Source organism: Channa argus, chromosome 5 (genome assembly GCF_033026475.1).
Source record: "Channa argus isolate prfri chromosome 5, Channa argus male v1.0, whole genome shotgun sequence".
Taxonomy (NCBI): domain Eukaryota; kingdom Metazoa; phylum Chordata; class Actinopteri; order Anabantiformes; family Channidae; genus Channa; species Channa argus.
The window spans coordinates 20,334,182-20,356,010 of NC_090201.1; the positions used below are offsets into that span (position 1 = coordinate 20,334,182).

Here is a 21,829-nt window from a genome sequence, read left to right on the forward strand (position 1 = left end):
AGCTGCATGTGCTACATGTCTGCTGCATTGTATGATTATGATTGGTAAGACAACAGCAGCAGATACTGTATGTGTAAAGAGCTGATATTTTTGTGTGTACTGATCTTCTTGAATTTCCACAGACATATACTGGACAAATGTAGTTACTTTCCTTCAGGGAACACAAGACTTAACAAGTATTCATACTTTATTTTACTTTATTTACTTTATTTATTTTATTACAATGCCTCATTGTGTTATGATTTTCTTCATAGACCTAAAATGACCTTAAAAATAATAATCTGACTGCACTGTTCATTTACTCACCTACTTTCAGATGTTGGTTGAATGATAATATTGTTCAATAGAATATCTCTTATATTCAGTTAGCTTAGCCTAGCATAAAGGCTGGAAACGGATGGAAACAGCTAGCGTAACTCTGCAGCAGTTTCATAATTAACCTGCCGACCAGCATCTCTGATGCTCACAAATTAACATGTTACATGTCTTTTGTGTAGCCCATACAAAAACTGTAAATTTTTGGTTCTTTGGTCAGAAAGAGTAACTTTGCTGGTTGCCAGGCAACTGGTCAGAGGCAAAAAATTAATAACACTCCAGTGCATAACCATGTAATGGCAAATTTGTTTTTTTAGACTTTGGCTTTGTGCGATGTGAGTGAGTATTTGTGGTGCTTGTAAGCTATGAAAATATTACCACAGTAATAATGTATTGCAAATTTTACTACAATATAGACAGATCTCTATGAACATGGTGTTATTTGTTGCTTTAATTTATTTAGGTATATTGAAGTGTAGTTATTGGTACTTGTTGTTTTTGTGGGAGAATTCAGTAAACAAAAATAAGAAATATGTGCACTATTATATGTGAGTAGAGGAAACCGAGCTGATGGATGTAATGTAAAAATATCATTCATCCACTTGTGGTTTGATGCTGGCTCCAATGTAATGGGATGAGAGGAGGATGAATTGTCACCAAGAGGCCTGTGTTAAGGTGAAAGGATCTCCAGGGGCTGTTTGATGTCTGTTCAGCTCACAGTGAATCCTATCACACCTTATTGTATCCACACCGAGTTCTCAGTATTGGACCATAGTTGAGTTTTATCTTTTAATGTGGATCACTATTATTGCATTAGAAAGGAGGACTACACCCTCACCTAGTCACACGTCTTTCTTTCTGTTCCCTGCACATTAGCATTTTGACTTTGCCCTTTCTTCGCAACAGACATAGTGCCTTAAAAATATCTCTGTCCTTTTCAGCATAAAAAAAAACTCTTTTGAAAGTATTTGTATTCCTAACATTAGGACAACTTTTGTATTGCTGTGTCAAGTTTTTATCTCTTTGTAACTGGTGTCCCTTAGAACTGCACTTCCGAGGAAGCTTTCTTTTGCATCTAAGTAGAATCGCACAACCCCCCTACCTCCTACATGACAGAGGCATTTGAAATATAAAGTGCTTCTCATATTCATTTCCTTGTTCTCACTGAGTGGATCAGAGGAGAAAACCTAACCTATTTTCTCTTGTTTCATGTCCCTTTATGTCCTTTTCTGCTTTGATTGCCTTTCTTTCCTTAGTTAATTCACACCATCAGTGTGGTGGATAGAGACGAGCCCCAGTCTGGACATCGTTTCTACTTCACCCTGGCTCCTGAAGCATCCAGCAATCGACACTTTACCCTGTGGGATGTCAAAGGTAAGAGAGAAGCGGTGCTGTGTTGGGTTTATGGGTGACGAAGCACATTTAAATAGGTGCTTTCATGACTATGAGGGATTTTTAAGTTAAAATGGTAAAACCAGGGGTCTGTAAGACCTGTTGTCACATTGTTGTGAAAGGGTGTGCACATTTTTAAATATGCAAAGATGAGGTGTTCTCAATATTCTCCAGAGTGTTTCAATAAGAGAGTTTGGTGAAATGCTCGGGGGCAACTGTAGACCTTCAGGCAAATTTGAGTTGGTATAAAACACTGCAGCTAAAGGAACATTGGCAAAACAACAACCAGTCATATCTTAGTTATCCCAAGCAAGTGCCAGATGGTTGACATTTTTAGACAATTTGAGACAATTCACACAATACGGGACCAGAAGATTTTGAAAATTTTAGACAACTTCTGTCAAATGCAAGGTAAAATAATGAATTAATTGTGTGATTTAGCATTTGCCTCAAAATCCTGCAGATTGTTTTTATTATCATTTATAAATAAACGCCACCTGTTCTGTTCCTCTAAGCAAAGTGATTGCAGATTGTATGCAGAAGCTTGCTTGGTATACGGTAATTTTTAAAAATTGTGTGATTTAGCTTGGCTAATTTTTATGACCATCATTATTCTGATATATATATATATATATATATATATATATATATATATATATATATATATATATATATATATATATATATATATATACACACACACAGTATATTACTTTTTGAACAATTTAACTTAACCTTTGACTCCTATTAAATGTCAACAGTTCACATAATTTACAAGCGTCATCATGAAATTGCATTCTATTAAAAAAAACACACATTTATATGTATCTGCACAATGTAAGTAAACATTGAAATCACTCTGTTCCCCTGTGATGGCTTTGCTTTGTCGGGAAGATGAGTTTTTTCATGCTTATCTGTGTTTTTGCAAACGCAGTTGCAGATTCCTCGTTTAGAGATGTGTACCTAAGCGAATGTGACATCTGACTAAATCAAGATTGATCTGACACCAGGAAAATGTCAGGGGAGCAGCCCGAGCTAGGGAAATGTCACCGTGTTGAGGCAGTGAGGTCTGCTGCAGTTTCACTCACATGCATGAGAATAGATACATACATAATGCAAACCGTGTGTAAAGTACACACACATACATTCTTCTCTCCTTCGTCCACACATACTGTAAATATCCATATACACACTCCTTTATCAGTCTCTTAGTTTTTTACTGATGCTTCTATGCGATTATGTGTGTGCAGGGGAGTATGTATATACAGTAGATGCACATACATGTACAAGACTTAAATTGTGTGTATATAGTGTAAATTATTAGACAGAGTGATGATTATTAGCAAAACACTCATGCTTAGATTTTAAATGTTACAGTTGCCGCCTCATATCACCCGCAAATACACACAAATATACAAAATACACTACTGTAGATCCTGTCTATATTTTGGTTGGTTAAACAAAACCCCAACAAGACTTTTTATCTCTCCCTCCTCTTTTTTTTTGTTTTACCCACTTTGGTGTCTCTTTTCATGGACACATTTGTCAACATGTCACTTTCAATCTGTCACTTCTTCTTTTCCTCACATTGTGGCCTCACATTGTGTGCTGTCTCTAAGCCTTGAGACGCAATAATGAAAAGGCTTTTTCTCCCATGTTGGTAAACTCTGTTAGGTCATTGTCGGCAGTCTGTACAGCAAATCCCCATCTTTTTACAAAACATTGTGTTCTTACAAACTACAGTCATGTTATTTGGCAGTACGATGTGAAGAACATGAAGCTGAAGAAAGTTGGAAACATTTAAATTTTGGTGATTTTATTTCACCTATGTGATTCTTATTGGTGAAAATGAATAAAGTTGTTAGTTGTTGTATCACCTTTTTTTTCTGTGGTTTGTTTGGTCTGTCACAAAACAAATGCATTTTCTCTTTCTCTGACACTGAAAGTGGCATTAAATGGGATACAGACTTAATTTCTAATGAGTAAGTGCACATATTGCAAACAGTGTTATTACTTGTGACTAGTAAATATATAGTATACAGTATACCTATGTATAAATATGCACACACAAACACACACACACACTTTCATGAGCTTATGCAGTGTCACATTTATTTCTGTCTAGAGTTGAATTAAATTCCCCAGGTGGTGTGGCTGATTGTAGCATATTCAGAGAGAAATTACTCCCATAACAACGTTGGTTCAAATGCCTAGTATTAGATTTGGGTTTTTTCTTATTTAATTTATTTTTTTTAACTGAAATATTATACATTAAAGGTATCCTGAAAATGAGTCGATATGATTAGGACATCTCCCTGACCTTTCCTTTGGTGCCATGAAGATGCTGACATTTCATTTTTAGTCAAATGTTTCAACAACTTTCAGGATACCTAGAATTGACATGAAATTTGACTCACAGATTAATGCCCCCTCTAGAATATGCAATATTTACTGTAAAAAAATTTGGTGATCGCTTAACATGTTCGCTGTCGCCATCAGGGCAATATCATTCAGTACTTTGTTTTATAATTGCATATTGCGCATGCAAAACAACAGACAAAACTTGATCTGCTTCATACACACACACATACACAAACACTCCCTGCAATAGGACAATTGGTGAATGTCATTTGCCTCATTTATTTATTTTATTCAATTATTTATAAAGGAAAATAACATTTAGTACCATAATCATAATCAATACCAAAAACTTTAAGCAATACTACATATTCACACTTACACATATAAACTAAAAAAACTGCGGTCACAATATGGCCAACATAACTTACTTTTGGTACACATGTTGTTAAATCGTGAATCGTGTTGTTAAAATGTGAAAGTTATTTTGTTGTATTTATATTATTTGTAATTCAGTTGAGGAAAAAAACAGGATTGTGCTGATTAAACTTCATGTATGGCCAGTTATTTAATTTATTATTTTCTTTTATTTTAAATGGCACAAGAAGCCTCCATTTCATATTTCTGGGGATGATGTGTTTTTTTTCTCCTAAATGAGACAGCCGTAAAAAAGAATAATGTGTAAAGGTCAAAAGGTCAAACTCCAGGGCGTTTTCTTCCCATACATAAACAGTACGAAGATCGGTCTATATGTGCTGGAGGAGCTCTAGGGTTGCGTGGATAACGGTGATATATGCTCTGGGAAATTGATTGCTTCAATGCATGTTTAGTCCCAAAACTACTTTGTCTATCTGTCAAATTAAAATTTTAAATACTGGCTCCTGCACTTCTATAATCTCCTGTTTCACTTGATACGGATGATAGATGTTAGCATAAAATGATAGCACAAAAGCAGTTCCCTTTTCCTATAAAAATAATTTAACCCCAAATTAAACTTTACAATCCTTTGTCTGAAGACCATACCTATGGGTTATGGTGAATAATTTATTTAGATCATGTACAAGTAGGATGTTAGGCAGATACACTTGAAAACTGTACTTTTTCCACTTCTTTTATTGGCGCACTCCTTAGTTCAAAGGAGGAAAACAAGAAAGGTAATCAAAACACTCCCTACATGGAGTTTCATCAAAAAGCAGACAAGAGGTTTTGTTCTTGTTATTCAGTCTCTCCTGTGTAATTCTCTGCTTCACCTTGTCTGTCTGACTCCCGCCTTATACACCTATACCGCCCACCCAGACAACACAGCTGGCATCCGAACCCAGCGGTCAGGCTTCAACCGCCACGAGCAGAATGTCTACTTCCTGCCGATCCTGGTGGTTGACAGCGGGCCTCCCTCTCTCAGCTCCACGGGCACACTGACCATTCGTGTCTGCGGCTGCGACACAGGTGAGAACAAGTGTAGGAGCTATAGCATTACTAGCATTATCATCACTGTCACCTCCTGTAAACTGCAACAGTACTAAAAGGTCATTTTTACTTAATGAAATGTTTTTATATATATATATATATATATATATATATATATATATATATATATATATATATATATACACACACATACACACACACACACACACACACACACACACACAGATGTATTTCCTCGTGATAAATCTGTGCTTAAGTGTATGATCCACTGAACTGACTTATACCTGCTATTGAATATGTGTAGTAAATGCTTTTTTTGTTTTACAATGTAGAGGGAGCGATCCAGTCCTGCAATTCCACAGCCTATGTAATGAGTTCTGCGCTCAGCCCTGGGGTACTAATAGCACTACTGGTCTGCATGCTCATCCTCATAGGTAAGCAGGTGGATGTGCTCGTATACATGTATGTATGAATGATGGCTGCACAGATGGATAAGCACACTTCATTACTAGTGCTTTTTGGGAGATTGCTGACTGCTTCAGGAGGATTACCAGGAGCATTGGGTTGAATAGAGGGATGTAGCATTAAAAAGACAGCACCTAGAGACACAACTCTCTCCTTTCATGTCATATAATCATAAAACAAAGCATGTCTTTTAATGGATTGACGACTTTTAGAATTAACCTGAGTTTCATGAATGGGTTTCTGTCACATACAGTGGCAGGAAAACAAAGACAAATGACATAAAAACACAATCAGTTTTTCATTTTTCATGAGTGGCGTTCCAGTTGGATATTGTGTTGTTGCTTTTATGAGCAGAAAGCTTGTTTTTAAACAGGAGTACAGATGATGCCTGGTTTTGTGAATGATATCAAGCCACTTTGATCCTTGAAACATAGACAGAGATGGAATGAATGGGAGTAAAGTGAGGGGTTAGAGAGAGCAAACAGGCAAAAGAGCTGCATCAGCACATGTATCCCCCTGGAAGAGCATGCTTTAAATAGACAAAGTTTGCAGACAATGTTTTTTTTTTGTTTTTTTTTAAATACAGAGACACATCCATAACATATGCATGCATGCACTCACTCACCCTTTGAAAGACCAAAGCAGTTTGGTATCATCCTCTTGGAAAAGTTTTTGAGTTAACTTCCCATTCTCCCTCCACTGTACATCTTCGCATCCCACTCATCATTGACGGCGAGATACGACAGAGCTGTCACAGTGTTTTGTCTCCCCTGCTTGCACCTCTGCTCATTTTACATTGTGCATGCAGTGAATGATGGATTATGTGACAGTAGGCAGCTTCAACCAGCAACATTGCCATCTATTTTTTTAAGAGCTTTCCTAATGAGTGTTGTTAAAAGCCTTGGTCTCCATTAACCAAACCATCTACTGGAGTAAACTTCAAAAGCACAGCATCATTTATTCACCGTGGTTTTAAAAGGCTCACTTAAAACGTTATGTACAAATCTGAAGCAACCTCTGCCGCCTATAAAAAACTATTTGCAGTCTATCGTGCTTTTCGGTATCCTAGATGGATCTCCTCAAAAGCCTGAGTTGCAAAAAGTCTTTGGCCTTCAAACTTGTATAAGTGGACTGTGAAGAAAAAAAACAGTTACATACTTCAGAGACTTATACTTTGAATGCAGCATGAAAGATCACTATTTGCTATATACTGTTAGGTCACAATTAATGTAGTGTTACTTCACGTTTCAAGCCAGTTTCATTCCACTAATGAAACAATGCCACGTTGATTCCGATAGTGTCAGTGACTCTAATTGGTGCCAAGTCCACGTCACTTTGAGTGACTGATAGTGATTAGTAGAAAATGGACTGAGCATGCTCCATCAAACTGCTCCGACAGGCTAAGTTGTTGCACTTTGCTTCTGTCAGTTAGCGTGTGGACAATAAAATCTCAGGGGCTGGAATGAGCAGTGTTTTTACAATCATCCTGCAGCATGAACAACACGCGCTGTGTGGCAGCACTCTCATCCTATCGATTGCACATTGCCCAACACTTTTCTGCTCCCCCTTCGCTTACCACATACACAATCCAAGGCATTTAGTGTAGGTCTGCTTGTGCATGCCAAGCACACATTCATATGCTTAGACAAATCACTACTCACTTATTAAATGCAATTCAATCCATTCTGTCTGTGCACCATTACTGTGTGCATCTTGGCTTCTCTCTCTCTCTCTCTCTCTCTCTCTCTCTCTCTCTCTCTCTCTCTCTCTCTCTCTCACACACTCACACACACACACACACACACACACACACACACACACACACACACACACACACACACACAATGACTATAGCTAACCATCCAGCCAGCACTCCCTCTCTCCAGAGGCTGGACCACCTCTATTACATCAATTGTTGGATGATGAGAAAAATGAAAACAAATTTCTGGCTAATTACCTTACAAACAAACAGTCCCTCCATAAGTTCATTTATAGGCCTGATGTGATGAATCCATTTCACTGCGCTGCTGCATCTGCATGCATCCATTCCAATTACCTCCCATCTGCTTGTGATGAACTCCTGGGTGGAGGCAACCAGCGCAGCCCAAGGGTAAATTAACCGTCTTGTCAGGAACGCTTATCGCAACATCTGTACACATGGGGACCAGGTTTGTATGTATAGGAGGCAGCTAAACACATATACATATGCTTTGTACAAAGGTAATTTTTTTACATGTGTTATATTAGCATTGCCTGCAGCGTTCTAATCTCCAAGTTAAATAGGTTTTGGATGGCTAACACTTTAAGCATCTGTATACCTATTAGGCAGTGACACTCATATCTTATCAGTGAAGAAGGGTTTGTCAGAATTGAAGTAATCTGATCATTATTGCTGCACACTGAACTGCCACATCGTCCTTCAACACTGTTGAAGGAGCAGCTGATCTGCACGTATGAGGGAGTTCATAACATCAAGTCTTCAACTCCTTTTATTCTCCTCATTAGTGCGAATTTAGAGTAATTGTCTTAGCGCTTGTTTAATATGCATGGCAGCGTGCACCGCAGTTTACCACAAACCATGACTGTTTCCTCAACCCCATGGCAATTAATTCACCCCATTCATGGAGGAGGAAAATAAACACAATGGTTACAGACGCCGCTTTCCCAATGGAGCCCAGCAAACAATGTAAGAGAAGAACATTATTATTATCAGTCAGAGATGCTGCATAAAATCCCCATTTAAGATCAGCAAGGCTTTTGGGCTGGCACAGCTCTCTAAGCAAGAAGCACACGGGGCGTTTTCAGTTATTTTTTAGAGCATTTCCTCCAAATGAAGACAATTACCGGGAGCAGCAACAAGTAATTTGTGCAGATTATGTGCTTAAAACACACTGTTATTATTTTTTTTACAGTAGAAGGAGATAAATGCAAAGGTAAAAAATGGTGTCTTTCCAAGGTCACTCTTGCTGTAAGGTGTGAATTTTCGGAACACAGCACTTAAGTCCGGACATCAATTTAGTTTTACTGTGGAACAATTTGGGAATATCTCATTTTCAGAACATAGGGATGGGTGTACTGGTGGGTGCAGAGAATCAAACAATCTGTGTCATCCGAGACAGCACAGGCCCCACTGTAATTGATAGTCTTTTTATCTCTGGGAGCTTGTAGGCATTTGTTTTAGGCAACAGGCTATCTATCTATGTAGAAGCATCTATCTGTGTAGAAGATGCATGGTGTCTACTGGTTAATGATCTATCTAAATGTCCCTTCACTGGTGTCCCTTTAGAGTAGTTGCTCAGTGTCCCTGCTACAAGGATGAAAAAGGGATTCTGTCTGTTACACAGTGACACAGGCCATAGATGACTGGCCATAGGAAATAAATGCTGCTGCCAATCAATAACAAAGGACAAATATGTTCACCTCTTATTTGACAAATATCTGCTTTATCACTGATAAAGTAGCCAGGTTTGTTTTTTAGTAGGCAACATTTCCTGACCTGAAATTTGCACAGGTCGTAATATATACTGCACAGTCCCTATCCATATTCTTCTTTGCATATTAATTGTTGATCAAACAGCGGCTTGATTTCTGTTTATCCATCCACCTATTCTAAATGGAGCTGTTCATTATCTTTCTCACACTCCCCAGAGTGCATAATTCATTCATCACTGCTTGTACTATATTTTTATCATCACTGAAAATGACATTTGATGTTGCTGCAAGTCTGAGGCAAATCTGGTTTCAGCGGGAAGGGTGCAGCTTCAAGGAGAGATGATGGAGTCAGGGGTGGGTGTCTGAGCTAAGTGAGACTTGTTTAATCACAAATGTAGGCAGCAATTAAAATAACTAAGCTGAAATTAAAGTCTCATTGATTTATTTTGCATACAGCCTTTGTTTTCCTCTTGTCTCATTAGTGTATAACACGATCCATCTAAGTTGTTTCCATTTTTGATTCACACTTAAGTTTCTGAAGCATTTCGTTCTATTTATAGGTGGTTGTCTCTGGATTTAAGTAGTGCTGGAATCTAAAAGTCTTAGTTTGACTTGGTTTAAATTAGTATTGATATACAGATTGGGCTCCATTAGCTTCTTTTGAATCATAATTCTGGCTAAGGCAATCAGGATTGTAAAAAATCAATACTCATGCATTTGAAATGTAAAACTTTATAATATATCATCTTCCCACTGCTGTGCCTTTGCCCTGAGAGGTGAAATCAAGAGTTACAATGGGAGAAGTTCTAAACTTTCCCCATGGAGAGTACATGCAAATTCATCTTGCGCAGTGTGTAGTTGATGCATTGCACCATATGTACGATACATATTCAGTGCGGTTATGTTCTTTAGTACAGAATGCCCTGGATTTGTGTTTGGTGTGTCATTATTCTTAGCAAGATGAAGAGGAATTTGTTTTTTTTATTGCAATCTCTTTAAACTCAGTCTGAAAACTCTTAATCCATGTCGGCTTTGCTTGCTGCATTGTAGACACAGAGTTAAAGCGGCAATTGCTGTAATCACCTTAAATCCTTTAAATGAGTAACTGTTCTCTCACCTTACTCTCACCTTTCTATTTGATCTGACAAATTTGTATGTAACCTGTAAGAATTCGAACGTTTTCACCGTGAAATGATTTTGTTTACCTGTACATATTTTATATTAGTGTGAAATTTAAATCTTGGTCTTTCTCTCTTTTCTTTCTTGGTCGGTGTCCTTCTACATCAGTCCTCGTCTTGCTGATCCTGACCCTAAAACGCCACAGGAAGGGCCAGAGGATGGCAGAGGATGAGGAGGACATGAGAGATAATGTCATCAAGTACAATGATGAGGGTGGAGGGGAGCAGGACACTCAGGCATATGACATGAGTGCCCTTAGGAACCTCTATGACTTCCCAGAAGCCAAGAGCTGTGACTCTGGCCCAGACATCCGCTCCTTGCCACAGTGGGTACAGGCAAGCCGAGTGGGCGGCAGCGCGGAGGGGGCTGCGGCAGCTGCGGCAGATTTCTCCCTGTTCAAAGGCTACATTCAAAAAAAGGTGGAGCAGGCTGATGCTGACCTGTCGGTGCCACCCTATGACTCCTTCCAGACATATGCCTTTGAGGGCACCAGTTCACCAGCGCTTTCCCTCAGCTCCATCCACACGTTGTCCACCACCTCAGAGCAGGATTTCTCCTACCTCAGCGACTGGGGGCCACGTTTCAGGCAACTGGCGGGCTACTACGCTCCAGGAAACCCTGAGGAAGAAGGGTCCTAGCACAACTTCTCCTCTGCAGAGAGACATTTATACTCCCTCTTCTTTCTCCTTCTTCTTCTCTGTCTCCTCTTCTCACCCTCTGGCACGCTACTGAGATCGTCAGAGCCGGCACTGTGTTTTCCTTAAAAGACAAAGCACCACCTCTTTATCTCTTTGAAAGAAACCTCCAAGTGTTAGTTTGAACCCAAGTTTTCTCTTTTACACTCTCTGTTTGGTTTTTTATGAGTTTTTAATCTTTAAGAAGATGTTCTGAGAAAAGAGTCACCAAAATTTTCATTTAGAGATGTGAAGGAAGGATCTTTTTTCTTTCCCACATCAAAGATCATTTTCTTTTTAATTTTAAGTATCAGCATTACATACGTAGAGTTAAACCATGCCAAGGCAAACCATCGGACGAACATGTATTTATTTAAAGAGGAAATATTTATGTATTTATTTGTTATTATGTATTTATTTATTTATTTACACCATAGTCACTATGGTAACCGCAACCATGAACTCTGCTGACGTGCTAAAGATAAAGTGAGGGGAGTAGGAAATTATTAAAGGAACCAGACGACATGGAAGAAGAAATGACAAGACTGGAGTGGCAGAGGACTGTGACACAATCCTGGCAAAGAGGTAATATCTAGGTCATATAAAAATTGCATTCTGGAAAATATTTGTATTTATTTTCTATGACCACTTTTGTAAAATAACCAACTTAAGATGAAAAGCAAAAAGGCGAACAGAGAGATGGAACAGATGGCATGAAAGAACTGCCGAAGCAATGAACTGCCAGTTCTGTCCTGACAGTGGACTCGGACATACTTTTGCTGTATTTTCGTGCTACATAAAGGTTGGTTTTGAAGGTCACAAACTGAGGACAGTTGTGTGCTAACAGTTTTTTTTCTTATCCTATTCACAGCCAATTGTAAGGCAATAAGGCACAAACCGCAACAGTGATTTAAGTCTAAACAAAATGACTGTTTTGTGGAATTGGCTGGTCGCCAGCTTTGTCCCACAGGGATCCAATCTTCATTCCAGATTTGAGTGTGAATGTGTATAATTCATTTTATATCCCGAGATGTTTTGCTTTTGCATTTGATATTTTGTTTCCTTGGGTGGGGGGTGGGGGTGGGGGGGGGGGGGGTGGGGGGCAACAGGATGGTCGTGTCCAATTAAGAGAGAGGTTTAAGGGTGACACATGATGAATGGACTGATCATATCCACATGAAACCCACAATCTATTAATGTTGACCTTAACTTGCAAATGTATGAAAATTAAAAAAAAAAAGATGAAAATAAATATTTAATTTTTTTGGTAAAAAAAAAAGTGCGTGTGTGTGATGTAAACTACATTGCTAAGCAAAACAGATAACAGAGAAAAAGTAAATTGACTAATTATTGTTTGCTGAAGATGTCTTCTGAATAATGAATTGTCATAAAACTAGCTTGTGTTTTCACCAGGGGTACATTCAGAGAATATTCCTAGATGGAAGCAAACGGACCATATGACAGGCCCGAGCCAAACACAAACTCTCCTCTCAGCGTGGCTCCCTCTTGGCTGCCTCCTGCCAAACTACTGTAATTGTCATAGTCACCAGAGAATGCTGAGGCATATAATGTTGCTTTCATCTTTATGATCTGCCACTAAAATGACCAGTCAGACAGTGACTGGGATTCACATTCAATTGCTTTCATAACTGGGTTAAAAAAGAAAATGTCAGCTTTTTTTCGGTCACTGGTGAGGCTACTGTATCCACTGATTGTGTGCTGAGGGCTGATATCGAACTGCGTTTCAAACATAAATTATCGATGACAAATTGCTAAACAAAAAGAAGCTTTCACCAGTGTTTGGGTATTGAGCAGAAGTTGCAGTAACTTGGATGAAAAAAAAAGAAAACTAACAAAGCGTTGCATCAGTCACACTCTCTTTTTTTTGTCTGTATAAGAGTGCTGCCACAATTAGCAGCTCGAGTGGACTTAATGGTTTTGCAGTTGCAGCATTTCAGCTTTACTTATTTTCAATAATTATTTAAAAGACCATATTAAAACTGTGCGATTCCCCAAGGACATGGATGAATAGTCTCAAGAGCTGAGTAGTGTAATTAAGGCAGGTTAAAGCTGAAACTTAAACAGATTTCACAGTTTGAATCACATTTTACATTGCAGCCCTTATCAATATGCAGCGTACTTTGTTACACAGTATTGACCTTTGGTGCTTCAGTGTATGTATTTATTCCTGTATCTTTGCCAGGGAGTGATTTGGCCATCCATTATTAATCATAGCCTTTAGCCTAACAGCATTTGCTAACTGACAAGTAAATGTCATTGTCTGGATGGATATACACAAATCTAGGTCACCATGAGCTCCACAATTACAGTCATACAGCCTTTAAAGAAACTGTACAAGACAACAACATCAAGGCTGCCATAGTTCATGTGACTAATAATGAGAAAGCCCAGATTAAAGAGTAAGAACATATAGGGGAAGAAAGCTCCCCTGTGCCACTTCAATTCTATTTCCCCAGCAAATTGGTCTTTCATTCATCTTCCATCATTGTCAGAGAAAATGTCGTTCCTTAGTGATGGCCTGCACATGTGCACATTTCAATGTGTTGCCATTAATCAGAACATTTCCCCTCAACTCCAGAGGCAACATGAGGCCCATCATTAGTTATGCAAATAGATGTTTTGTGATTGACAGTTCTCTAGGGGGATAGCTGTGTGCACATTAAATATCCTCCTCTCTTCTCTCTCTACTTGGCTGGGTAATGACAATTGATTAAACGTTAGGGGGAAATATGAATTTGCACCGCAGAAAATATCAATCATATATAGCCTAATAGCTGAATAGCATTTAGTTTTCAAACACACTCCAAACAAAGCTTTCACCTTCACCAGGGTAACAACAAATCCATTTAACTAAAATACATTGCACAAGCAAACCTGAATTTACACAACAAATGCAAATGCAGCACTCTGACAAGCTAAACTAATAAAGTGAGATGACTGTTGTGGTTAGATGGCAATTGACTCTTCACAAAAGCTGCACTCAGGTAGAGAATCGTGTTAGCGTGCGTTTTATTCACAAAGTGACATCCATGCCCTGACACTTCATTGAAGCACTTCATTCAAAGCTTGGATAATGACAGTGACTTTTTGTTGTTGTTTTCTTCTCAACAAATACATTAATTAGGCCTGTGGCAATTATTCAATTTGTTTTATATAAAACGCAAAAGGATAGTTTTAATATTAGTTTCTTCATTCGAAAACACAGAACTGGAGTTGATTGTAAATCAAATGAAAGAGTTTTTGTGATGTTAAAGATAAAACAGAACCGGAATGAAAAGGATGCAAATAACAAAATGTTCTAAACTGTTAATTCTCTAAGGATTGCAGCTGGGCAGGCACCATTTCCAGGCTGCACTCTGCACGGGTATCACAGGGCAAACACAAATAGACGACCCCGTGAGCAAATAAGGGATTCCTCTTCACCTGCAGGGCTTTGGACTGCGGAAGGAAAGCCACACAACAACATATATTGCATGGAAACTCCAAGAAAAGACACGGGAGGATTCAAAAAAACAAGACAGTGTCACCCTAAAATAAAAAAGTAGATGTACAAATTAAGATTATAACAGACATTAAGATGATATTGATTCTGCTATTGCTTCAGCTCCTCAGGCAGGCTGTTGGAAATCACAGAGGCCCTGATGGAAAAACCCCGGTTACCACCTCCTTTAATTCTGAAGGATCAGCCAGTAGGGCCCTGCTGGAGGAACAGAGCCCGTGCACTGGCTCACAGGAGGATGAATAAAATGTCTGCAGTATAGCCAGGGGCTACACCTAACCAGGATTTAAAGGTAATCAATAAAATTTGACTGAAACTGATGATCTTGCTCTTTGTGTGACATGAAGTATACTGTTTATTTACATTCTACTCAATGTCTTTAAACCATATTCTTGTCCTTCTTTTGTTTTGTTAGTCTGTTTTGTTTGGTTCTTCTGAGTTGTACAAATGAAACTCAATCTTAGTCCACAAGTTCCCAAGTTTTGGCATGTGAGGAACTAAACCACCTCTGATCAGAGATGAAACTTTTGGCACATCCCGTGAGTTCAGGGTCGCCACAGCGGTTCATTGTTCGCATGATGTTGATTTGGCACATTTTTTACGCCGGTTGCCTGACGCAACCCTCCCCACTTTCTACCGGGCTTGGACCAGCACTGCACAGCTGGGGATGGGAATGGTTCCTGTTAGGGGTTTAGTGTCTTGCCCAGAGACACTTCGACATATAGCCGGGACTGGGGACCAAACCACTTTGGTCCGTGGACGACTGCCCTACCAACTGAGCTACAGCCGGCCCGAGATTACTCTAATTGAATATATCTGCTGGGTGTCAAAGTTTGGTAGGATTTGTGAGAAGTTTGTCAAAATTGCTTCATTCAACTGTGTAATAATAATGAAAGCCAGTTGAATGGTTTTAGAAGGTGTCGCAAACGTTTTATAACATTTTTTCTTCCGGTCCTATTTTATCAAACTGCTTTATTAAATAGTGGTAAATGAGGAGTCAGAATGCTTGCGAGGAAGAATCACTTCTTCACATGGACAGACTACAAGAAAATGGGCCCTTGAGCCACAGATGTGAAAGGACCCCGTCACTATTTATTTTGTATGGTCAGTTTATGCTCATTTTACTTTTGTTTTATCAAGTCTTGCATTTGTTTTTGTGGTTTTGTGTGTTTTTACTGATTCAAGCTCCTTTATCTTGCCTCCATCCATACATCCATTCACCCATCTATCCATCCATTTATAAAATTTAAAACCACTTTAGGCTCATGGGGGGCTGGACCTTTCCCAGCTGTCATTAGGACGATAGGTGGGGTACACTCTGGACAGGTCGCCGCTCTATCTCAGGGCTAACACAGAGAGACACATGCCAATTAGCCTAACATTCATGTCTTCGGACTGTGGGAGGAAACCGGAGTACCCGGAGGAAACCCACCCAAGCACAGGGAGAACATGCAAAGTCCACACTGAAACATGTGACTGTTAAATGTTACATCTTATTTTGTGTTACGTTTATCATAAATGAAGATTTCCAGTTTAGCAAATTTTCATTACTCTAAGTGTTTTTTCTTTGTTTTCTTGGTTGGGTGTGCGGCTGTGACTAGGAGGTGCACAGACATTCACTGTTCTCTACCATATGTTATCAATTTGGACTTTACCAAGTGGGATTTGTGGGAGGGATGAAACCATTAAGACATTTTTTCCCTTCATGTGTTAATAAACTTTCTTAGTTTGTTAGTACACTTTCTTAGTAAACAGTGGTGACTCCTGCCACTAACTGGGCCGAGGCAGTGTTACAGTATGTCTGTCACTTTAAATAAAGGAGGACATCTCACGTAGTCCTCCATATACAATGTAGTGAACGCTACATCTCTGTCTTGAAACGCAGGCTGTGTGGGTGTGGTGAGGTGCATTATTTCACAGCTTTTGGACGGGACGGGGGGAGAACACATGAACACTACTTTCCTTTCACCATATATCAGTGTGTTTTGCTTAGAAGTAGGCAGTTAGGGTTTGGGGAAAGATTGTGGGATGGTTTAAAACAAGACTAACTAAAGTAACAACAGTGAATAACTATATCAAAGAGAAATCAAACCACTTTTAAGCATTGAAAATAACAAGGGTGGGGTTAGGGAAAGATTGTGAGGTGGTTTCCAATACCAAAACAACTTTAGTTAAATTAAATACACTGACTGAATATTCATATGTACTATTTCACTGGCAGTAATAAAACAGTAGAATATTCTTCCTGTTTAGATGCAATATTGTGATTACCGGATGAGTTATGCTGCTGATGAAATATCATTGACTCGGATGAAAATATTTAAAATGATGCCCTGATCAGAGAATAATGAATCTTCTTATCAACACTGCAATTTTAGTGTCTGAGAAACCTCTGAGAAACCTGTCTTCTGTCTGCACAGATTTTCCTTCTAGTTTTTGGCAAACCAGGGCAAATCCTTTTCTCTGTGAGGAGAAAAGCTGACAATCTGACTGCCAAGTTTAAACAGTTGAAAGCTGGCTTGATCCACTCTCATATCACTTTGAAGATGCCCTTGAGACCTTATTTCAGTGGCCTTGCACTCTCTAAGGCTCTGCCACGGCTGTTAGATGATGCCTCCCTCACTAAAAACATCACTCCACCTGAGCTGACATCAACTGTCATCACATCTATTCTAAACGATTCCAAAAACTTCTCTTGTCATTTAACAGGAGACCCCTTGAGGCATCAACCTTTAAAAACATAAAATGAAGTAAAATGCCACGTTCACAAAGCTGGAGACGATCATTTTAAATGAATGTATAAACAACCACAACCAACGGCTACTTCTGTTTGTTGTTTCAACCCCACGCAGCAGGAGCAAGTCCTGAGAGGGTCGGCAACACGGGGTGCATACAGATATTGTTTAATTAAGCCCAGCACCTATGCCAAGAAACCATAATGTATAGACCCACTCCTCTGTGTAAAAGTTGTCTCATTAAACACACAGTGATGTTCACATTCAATTTATGGAGGAAATAATGGGTGTCCAGGCAGCTGATCTCTCTACTGGGAGTTGTTTCAAGCATTTTCCCACACGGACGTACACCGAGTCTGTCATACTGCATGAGCTTATATATAATAGCAGGAAGTCACAGAGAACACATCTCTGCATACAGATGTGTTCTTCCACTAACCTCTACAAGTTCTCACCCCGACTCGATCAATTGTCCTTTAAACGGAGGTCACAACTCAGCTCAGGGTTGACATAATAGCAAACTCAACAAGATCTATCCAATTGTGTTTCTCGAAATGGCAATGATGATTTTTTTTGTTAATTCACTCGCTAAAGTCCTCTTGTTTTGTGTTGTTTTGATCTCGAAGTTGCTTCTACAATGTATTTTCATGTGTGAATACTGAATAGGTTTTAGGCTTTATCTCCCTTTTCCTGGTCAGACATTTGTATTGGCTCTACAGACATGAGTTAACAATGAGCAGTCAGTTGAATTGCCAGTCAATATGCAATAACAGTGCTAGATAACCTCCAGTAGATGGTAACTGAATCGTGACAAACAGGCCAGTGTGGCCAGTTTCATATTCTCATCTGCACTTTTTTTTTTCAGTTTTTACACTAGAAATGGCATTTGTCACAGCAGATGCTGCAAAAATAAAGGAATGCTAAAGTAAACGTTGACTTTTGTGCCTCGTATGAATGTGCATTGTTAACGAAACAATTCTGAAGATGCTCCTTCAACAACGGACTGACCTGAGAAGCGCATTCTGTCGTAGAATTCACTTGTCCTCTTTAATTATTTCAGTGGTTAAACAATGGACACGTCCTTTAATTAGGCAAAGACGAGCTCCTGTTTAATGCAAACACATGGTAAAATACTAAAGGGCAGCACTGGAGCTCAGTGGTTGGAGCTGCCATCTCACAGCTGGTCAGCTGGCACATTTCTGTGAGCAGTCTGTTATTACCTGTGTCCTCACACAGGCTAAAGATATGCAGCTTAGTAAAAAACTTGGACACTACTTACTGAGATTATCGTTGTCTGCCTATAACCCAGTAATAGACTGGTGAGCTGTCCAACTCATAGTACAGTCAGTAGATCGTTTGGATTTCTTTTTTAAAATGTATGAATTATTTATTTTATGTATTATTATTTATTTTGATTTTTACTTCTGAAGAAGTTTGTTGTTGGGAAGAGGTCATTAGTTTCCTGCAGTGCACTGCCTGTAACCCCAACACAGAGCATACTGACCAAACAAGAGAAACAGCCTCCGAAATGTTTAACAGAATACTGATGGGAAACATGCTTATTTCCTTTCTTTTTAAAAGTTAAATAAGATCAACACCAATGTGCCTGAATGGTGAATCTGAAGCTGTGAGCTGCCACTCAAAAAAAAAAAGCTCCAACAACATTTGTCTAGCAGCTCCTCCATAACTCATTATTTGACATAGTGCTTGCTCAAGCAGTACAAGTGTTAAAACAACAACTTGTCTCATATGACTCTTGGAAAAAATTGAATAAGAATATGTTGAAAATGGCAAATTATAAATTTAGATGGTTTGTATTTATCACATTTTGTTTGTTGAGTTTGTTCAATCCTATGGGATACTGCATTCTTAATATTTCTATTTACTGCTGTGAAATAAGTGAGAAAATAAGCAAACTGAGCCAAACATTTAGCCCACAGTGTCAACTTACAACAGACCGCTAAAACACCAAAACCTTCCTAAATTTCCCTGTCAGCAGACATGACCCTATTCTCATCAATGATAGGCAGGAGGTTTCTCTTGTGGGGTTTGGACTGTTGGGAAGCAGTAGAAGAGTTGAAATTAGAAAATAATGGTGGACAAATGGAACAATACCGCACAGCGAAAAAGCAGTGGGCTATAAAGGCACTGAAGACTGTTCTCGGTTGGTTTCTCACTAGGCTAATAGGAGTCACATGAAGACCCCGCCTCCACCAAGTTAGAACAGTTTGGGTTGTTTTGCTTTCTCACTGTGAAACATGCATGTCAGCTATGACCAGATGCTGCCCTGATCTCAATTTCACCACAGGCAACATCCACATTTGAATCACATTGCAATCAGTTTCTGTGTTATTGGCTCACTGTAAATCCGACTCAATTAAGCCACGCCTTCAGAGTCCTAATGAAGCAGATTAACATGCAGTAATTCTAAATGATGCATATGTTTTCTTTGTGCCTGCTGAAGCTTGCATTGTTATGCAACATGCTGTGCTATGCTACAGCATAAGGACTTTTTCACACCTCTATCGTATACGCGTGTCTGACATTTCAGCAATGAGGAGAGGAAGCAGACAAAAAGAGTTTGGCTTTATACATTATTAACTTCATGGAAGCAGAGAGGGAGGCCCTAGTGGAGAGAAACTGCAGCAGGTCTCTAGATATCCGTCCTCCGTGGTGCTTTCATGTAATTTCCTCATAAAGTTTAAATGGATTTTTCAGACAGTACTAAGAAACAAAATGAGAGCCATTTTTATGTTTACCATTAGCTATGGGCAAAGTCCATCCAGAGTCCACTGATTTGTCAAAGAAAAAAAATTTGCAAATGTTAAAGTACATCATTTAGTAAAGACAGTAAAACTGCAGTTATTTAAAAATGCATGTGAACCAATCCTGAAAACACAGTTTAGAGCAAAATTAATTTAACTCCTTTGATGGAGTTAACTAATGGGCACATAGTCAAGTCCCAGTTCCCCTATTTGTGTCCTATGCATGTCAACATTTGGGACGTCTCAGGCCCCGATGTATCGGGATCAAAAGCGATCATACACCTCACAATGATTCCCAGAGCTGAGCAATAACAAATAACCGAATAATTAGATGAGATTTTTTGTTGAAGGTTGCCAAGCACCACCAAGACAATAGAAATGTAATTAGTAATAACACCTAGAAAGGGGAGGCTGTCACCAGGGTTAGCAACATTTTAATTTCCTTTTTTAACACCAGCGATTAGACAATTTGTGGTGTTGTAAGGCTCACCGTGGCTTTGAATGAGCCTTTATAGCTTTGTCGAATGAAATAATGTGAACCGCCTATCTGGGTATTTTTGTACGTGCTGGAATTATGGGTTTATTGAAGCTGTATAATTGCGTTTTATTGTTTCTTTTGCCTCTCCCTTCCTCTTGTGGCTCATACCCCATCCACCCTCAGAGGAAAGTCCTTTTTATTTCTATTTTACTTCTGTACAGTAAATTTGATCTCCTTTCATTATGCAAATCAATTTAATTTCAGCTAATACCTGGAGAGTGCAAGCGAAGGAGACTTGGAGAAAGAGCAAGATGAATTAGAAAAAGATGAAAAGGAAATACAACAAAATGCATTTGGAATGAAGCATTAGATTCTCCCTGGATCTAATTTCAATAGATTAAACCTTCCTTTTTTTTCCAGTCCGGCCTTTTTATCCATGAAGCATTCCAAGTTGATTTAGGTTGACACCTGTTTCGCCCTGAAACAACGGCGCTCCTTGGCCAGTGTCGGAGGGTGAGAGACAGATGGAGCTTTAGGATACTGTCACTGTCTCACTGATTACCCTCTCTGTCTTCTACAGTAAGTCAACATTATAAATCTAGGCAGAGGGAGTCTGGCACTATCGGCCAACTCTAAAAGCCAATTACTTTCTCAATGACCTGGCTCATGTAATATTTACAAAAAAATAGCGGGTTCTACTTACTTCAAGTTTTTGAAATTATAATGAGGACATGGTAACATTGTTCTGTTACATTTCCTACATTTCTCTGATGGTGTGTCAGTGGATCCGTTAGCAGAGTGGTCTCCCATTGACTGCACAGGTGGCAGTTTGTGGTCAACTCCCGCTGGCCAAATGTTGAAGTTTCCCTGGGAAAGACACTGAACACCTAAACTACCCAACCCTAGGTGCTGATGTTGTAAAAGCCAGTGGTCTCTGGGTGCCGGTCCCATCCCAGGCAAACCTGGGAAGGGCTGCATCTGGCATTAAAAAAACCCAAACCACGTGCAGACCACACGATTCGCTGTGGTGATTGCGACAATTTAATAAGCCAAAAGAAAGAAAAGGTTCTGTATTTTTTTGCGTTAAA

The 21,829-nt window shown here is 39.1% G+C and overlaps 1 protein-coding gene across 2 annotated transcripts in view; it reads left to right on the forward strand.

Moving 5' to 3' along the window:
- The window catches only part of LOC137127933 (cadherin-22), a 148,694-nt gene extending 137,038 nt beyond the window's left edge, over positions 1 to 11,656 (forward strand). For both annotated transcript variants that reach the window (XM_067505504.1, XM_067505506.1), the window contains 4 exons: positions 1,572 to 1,689; positions 5,362 to 5,511; positions 5,826 to 5,927; positions 10,678 to 11,656. In XM_067505504.1, the coding sequence (XP_067361605.1) occupies positions 1,572 to 1,689; positions 5,362 to 5,511; positions 5,826 to 5,927; positions 10,678 to 11,207 (900 nt within the window). In that variant the 3' untranslated portion in view covers positions 11,208 to 11,656. The remainder of the gene's footprint in view (positions 1 to 1,571; positions 1,690 to 5,361; positions 5,512 to 5,825; positions 5,928 to 10,677) is intronic.
- The last annotated feature ends 10,173 nt before the right edge of the window (positions 11,657 to 21,829 follow it).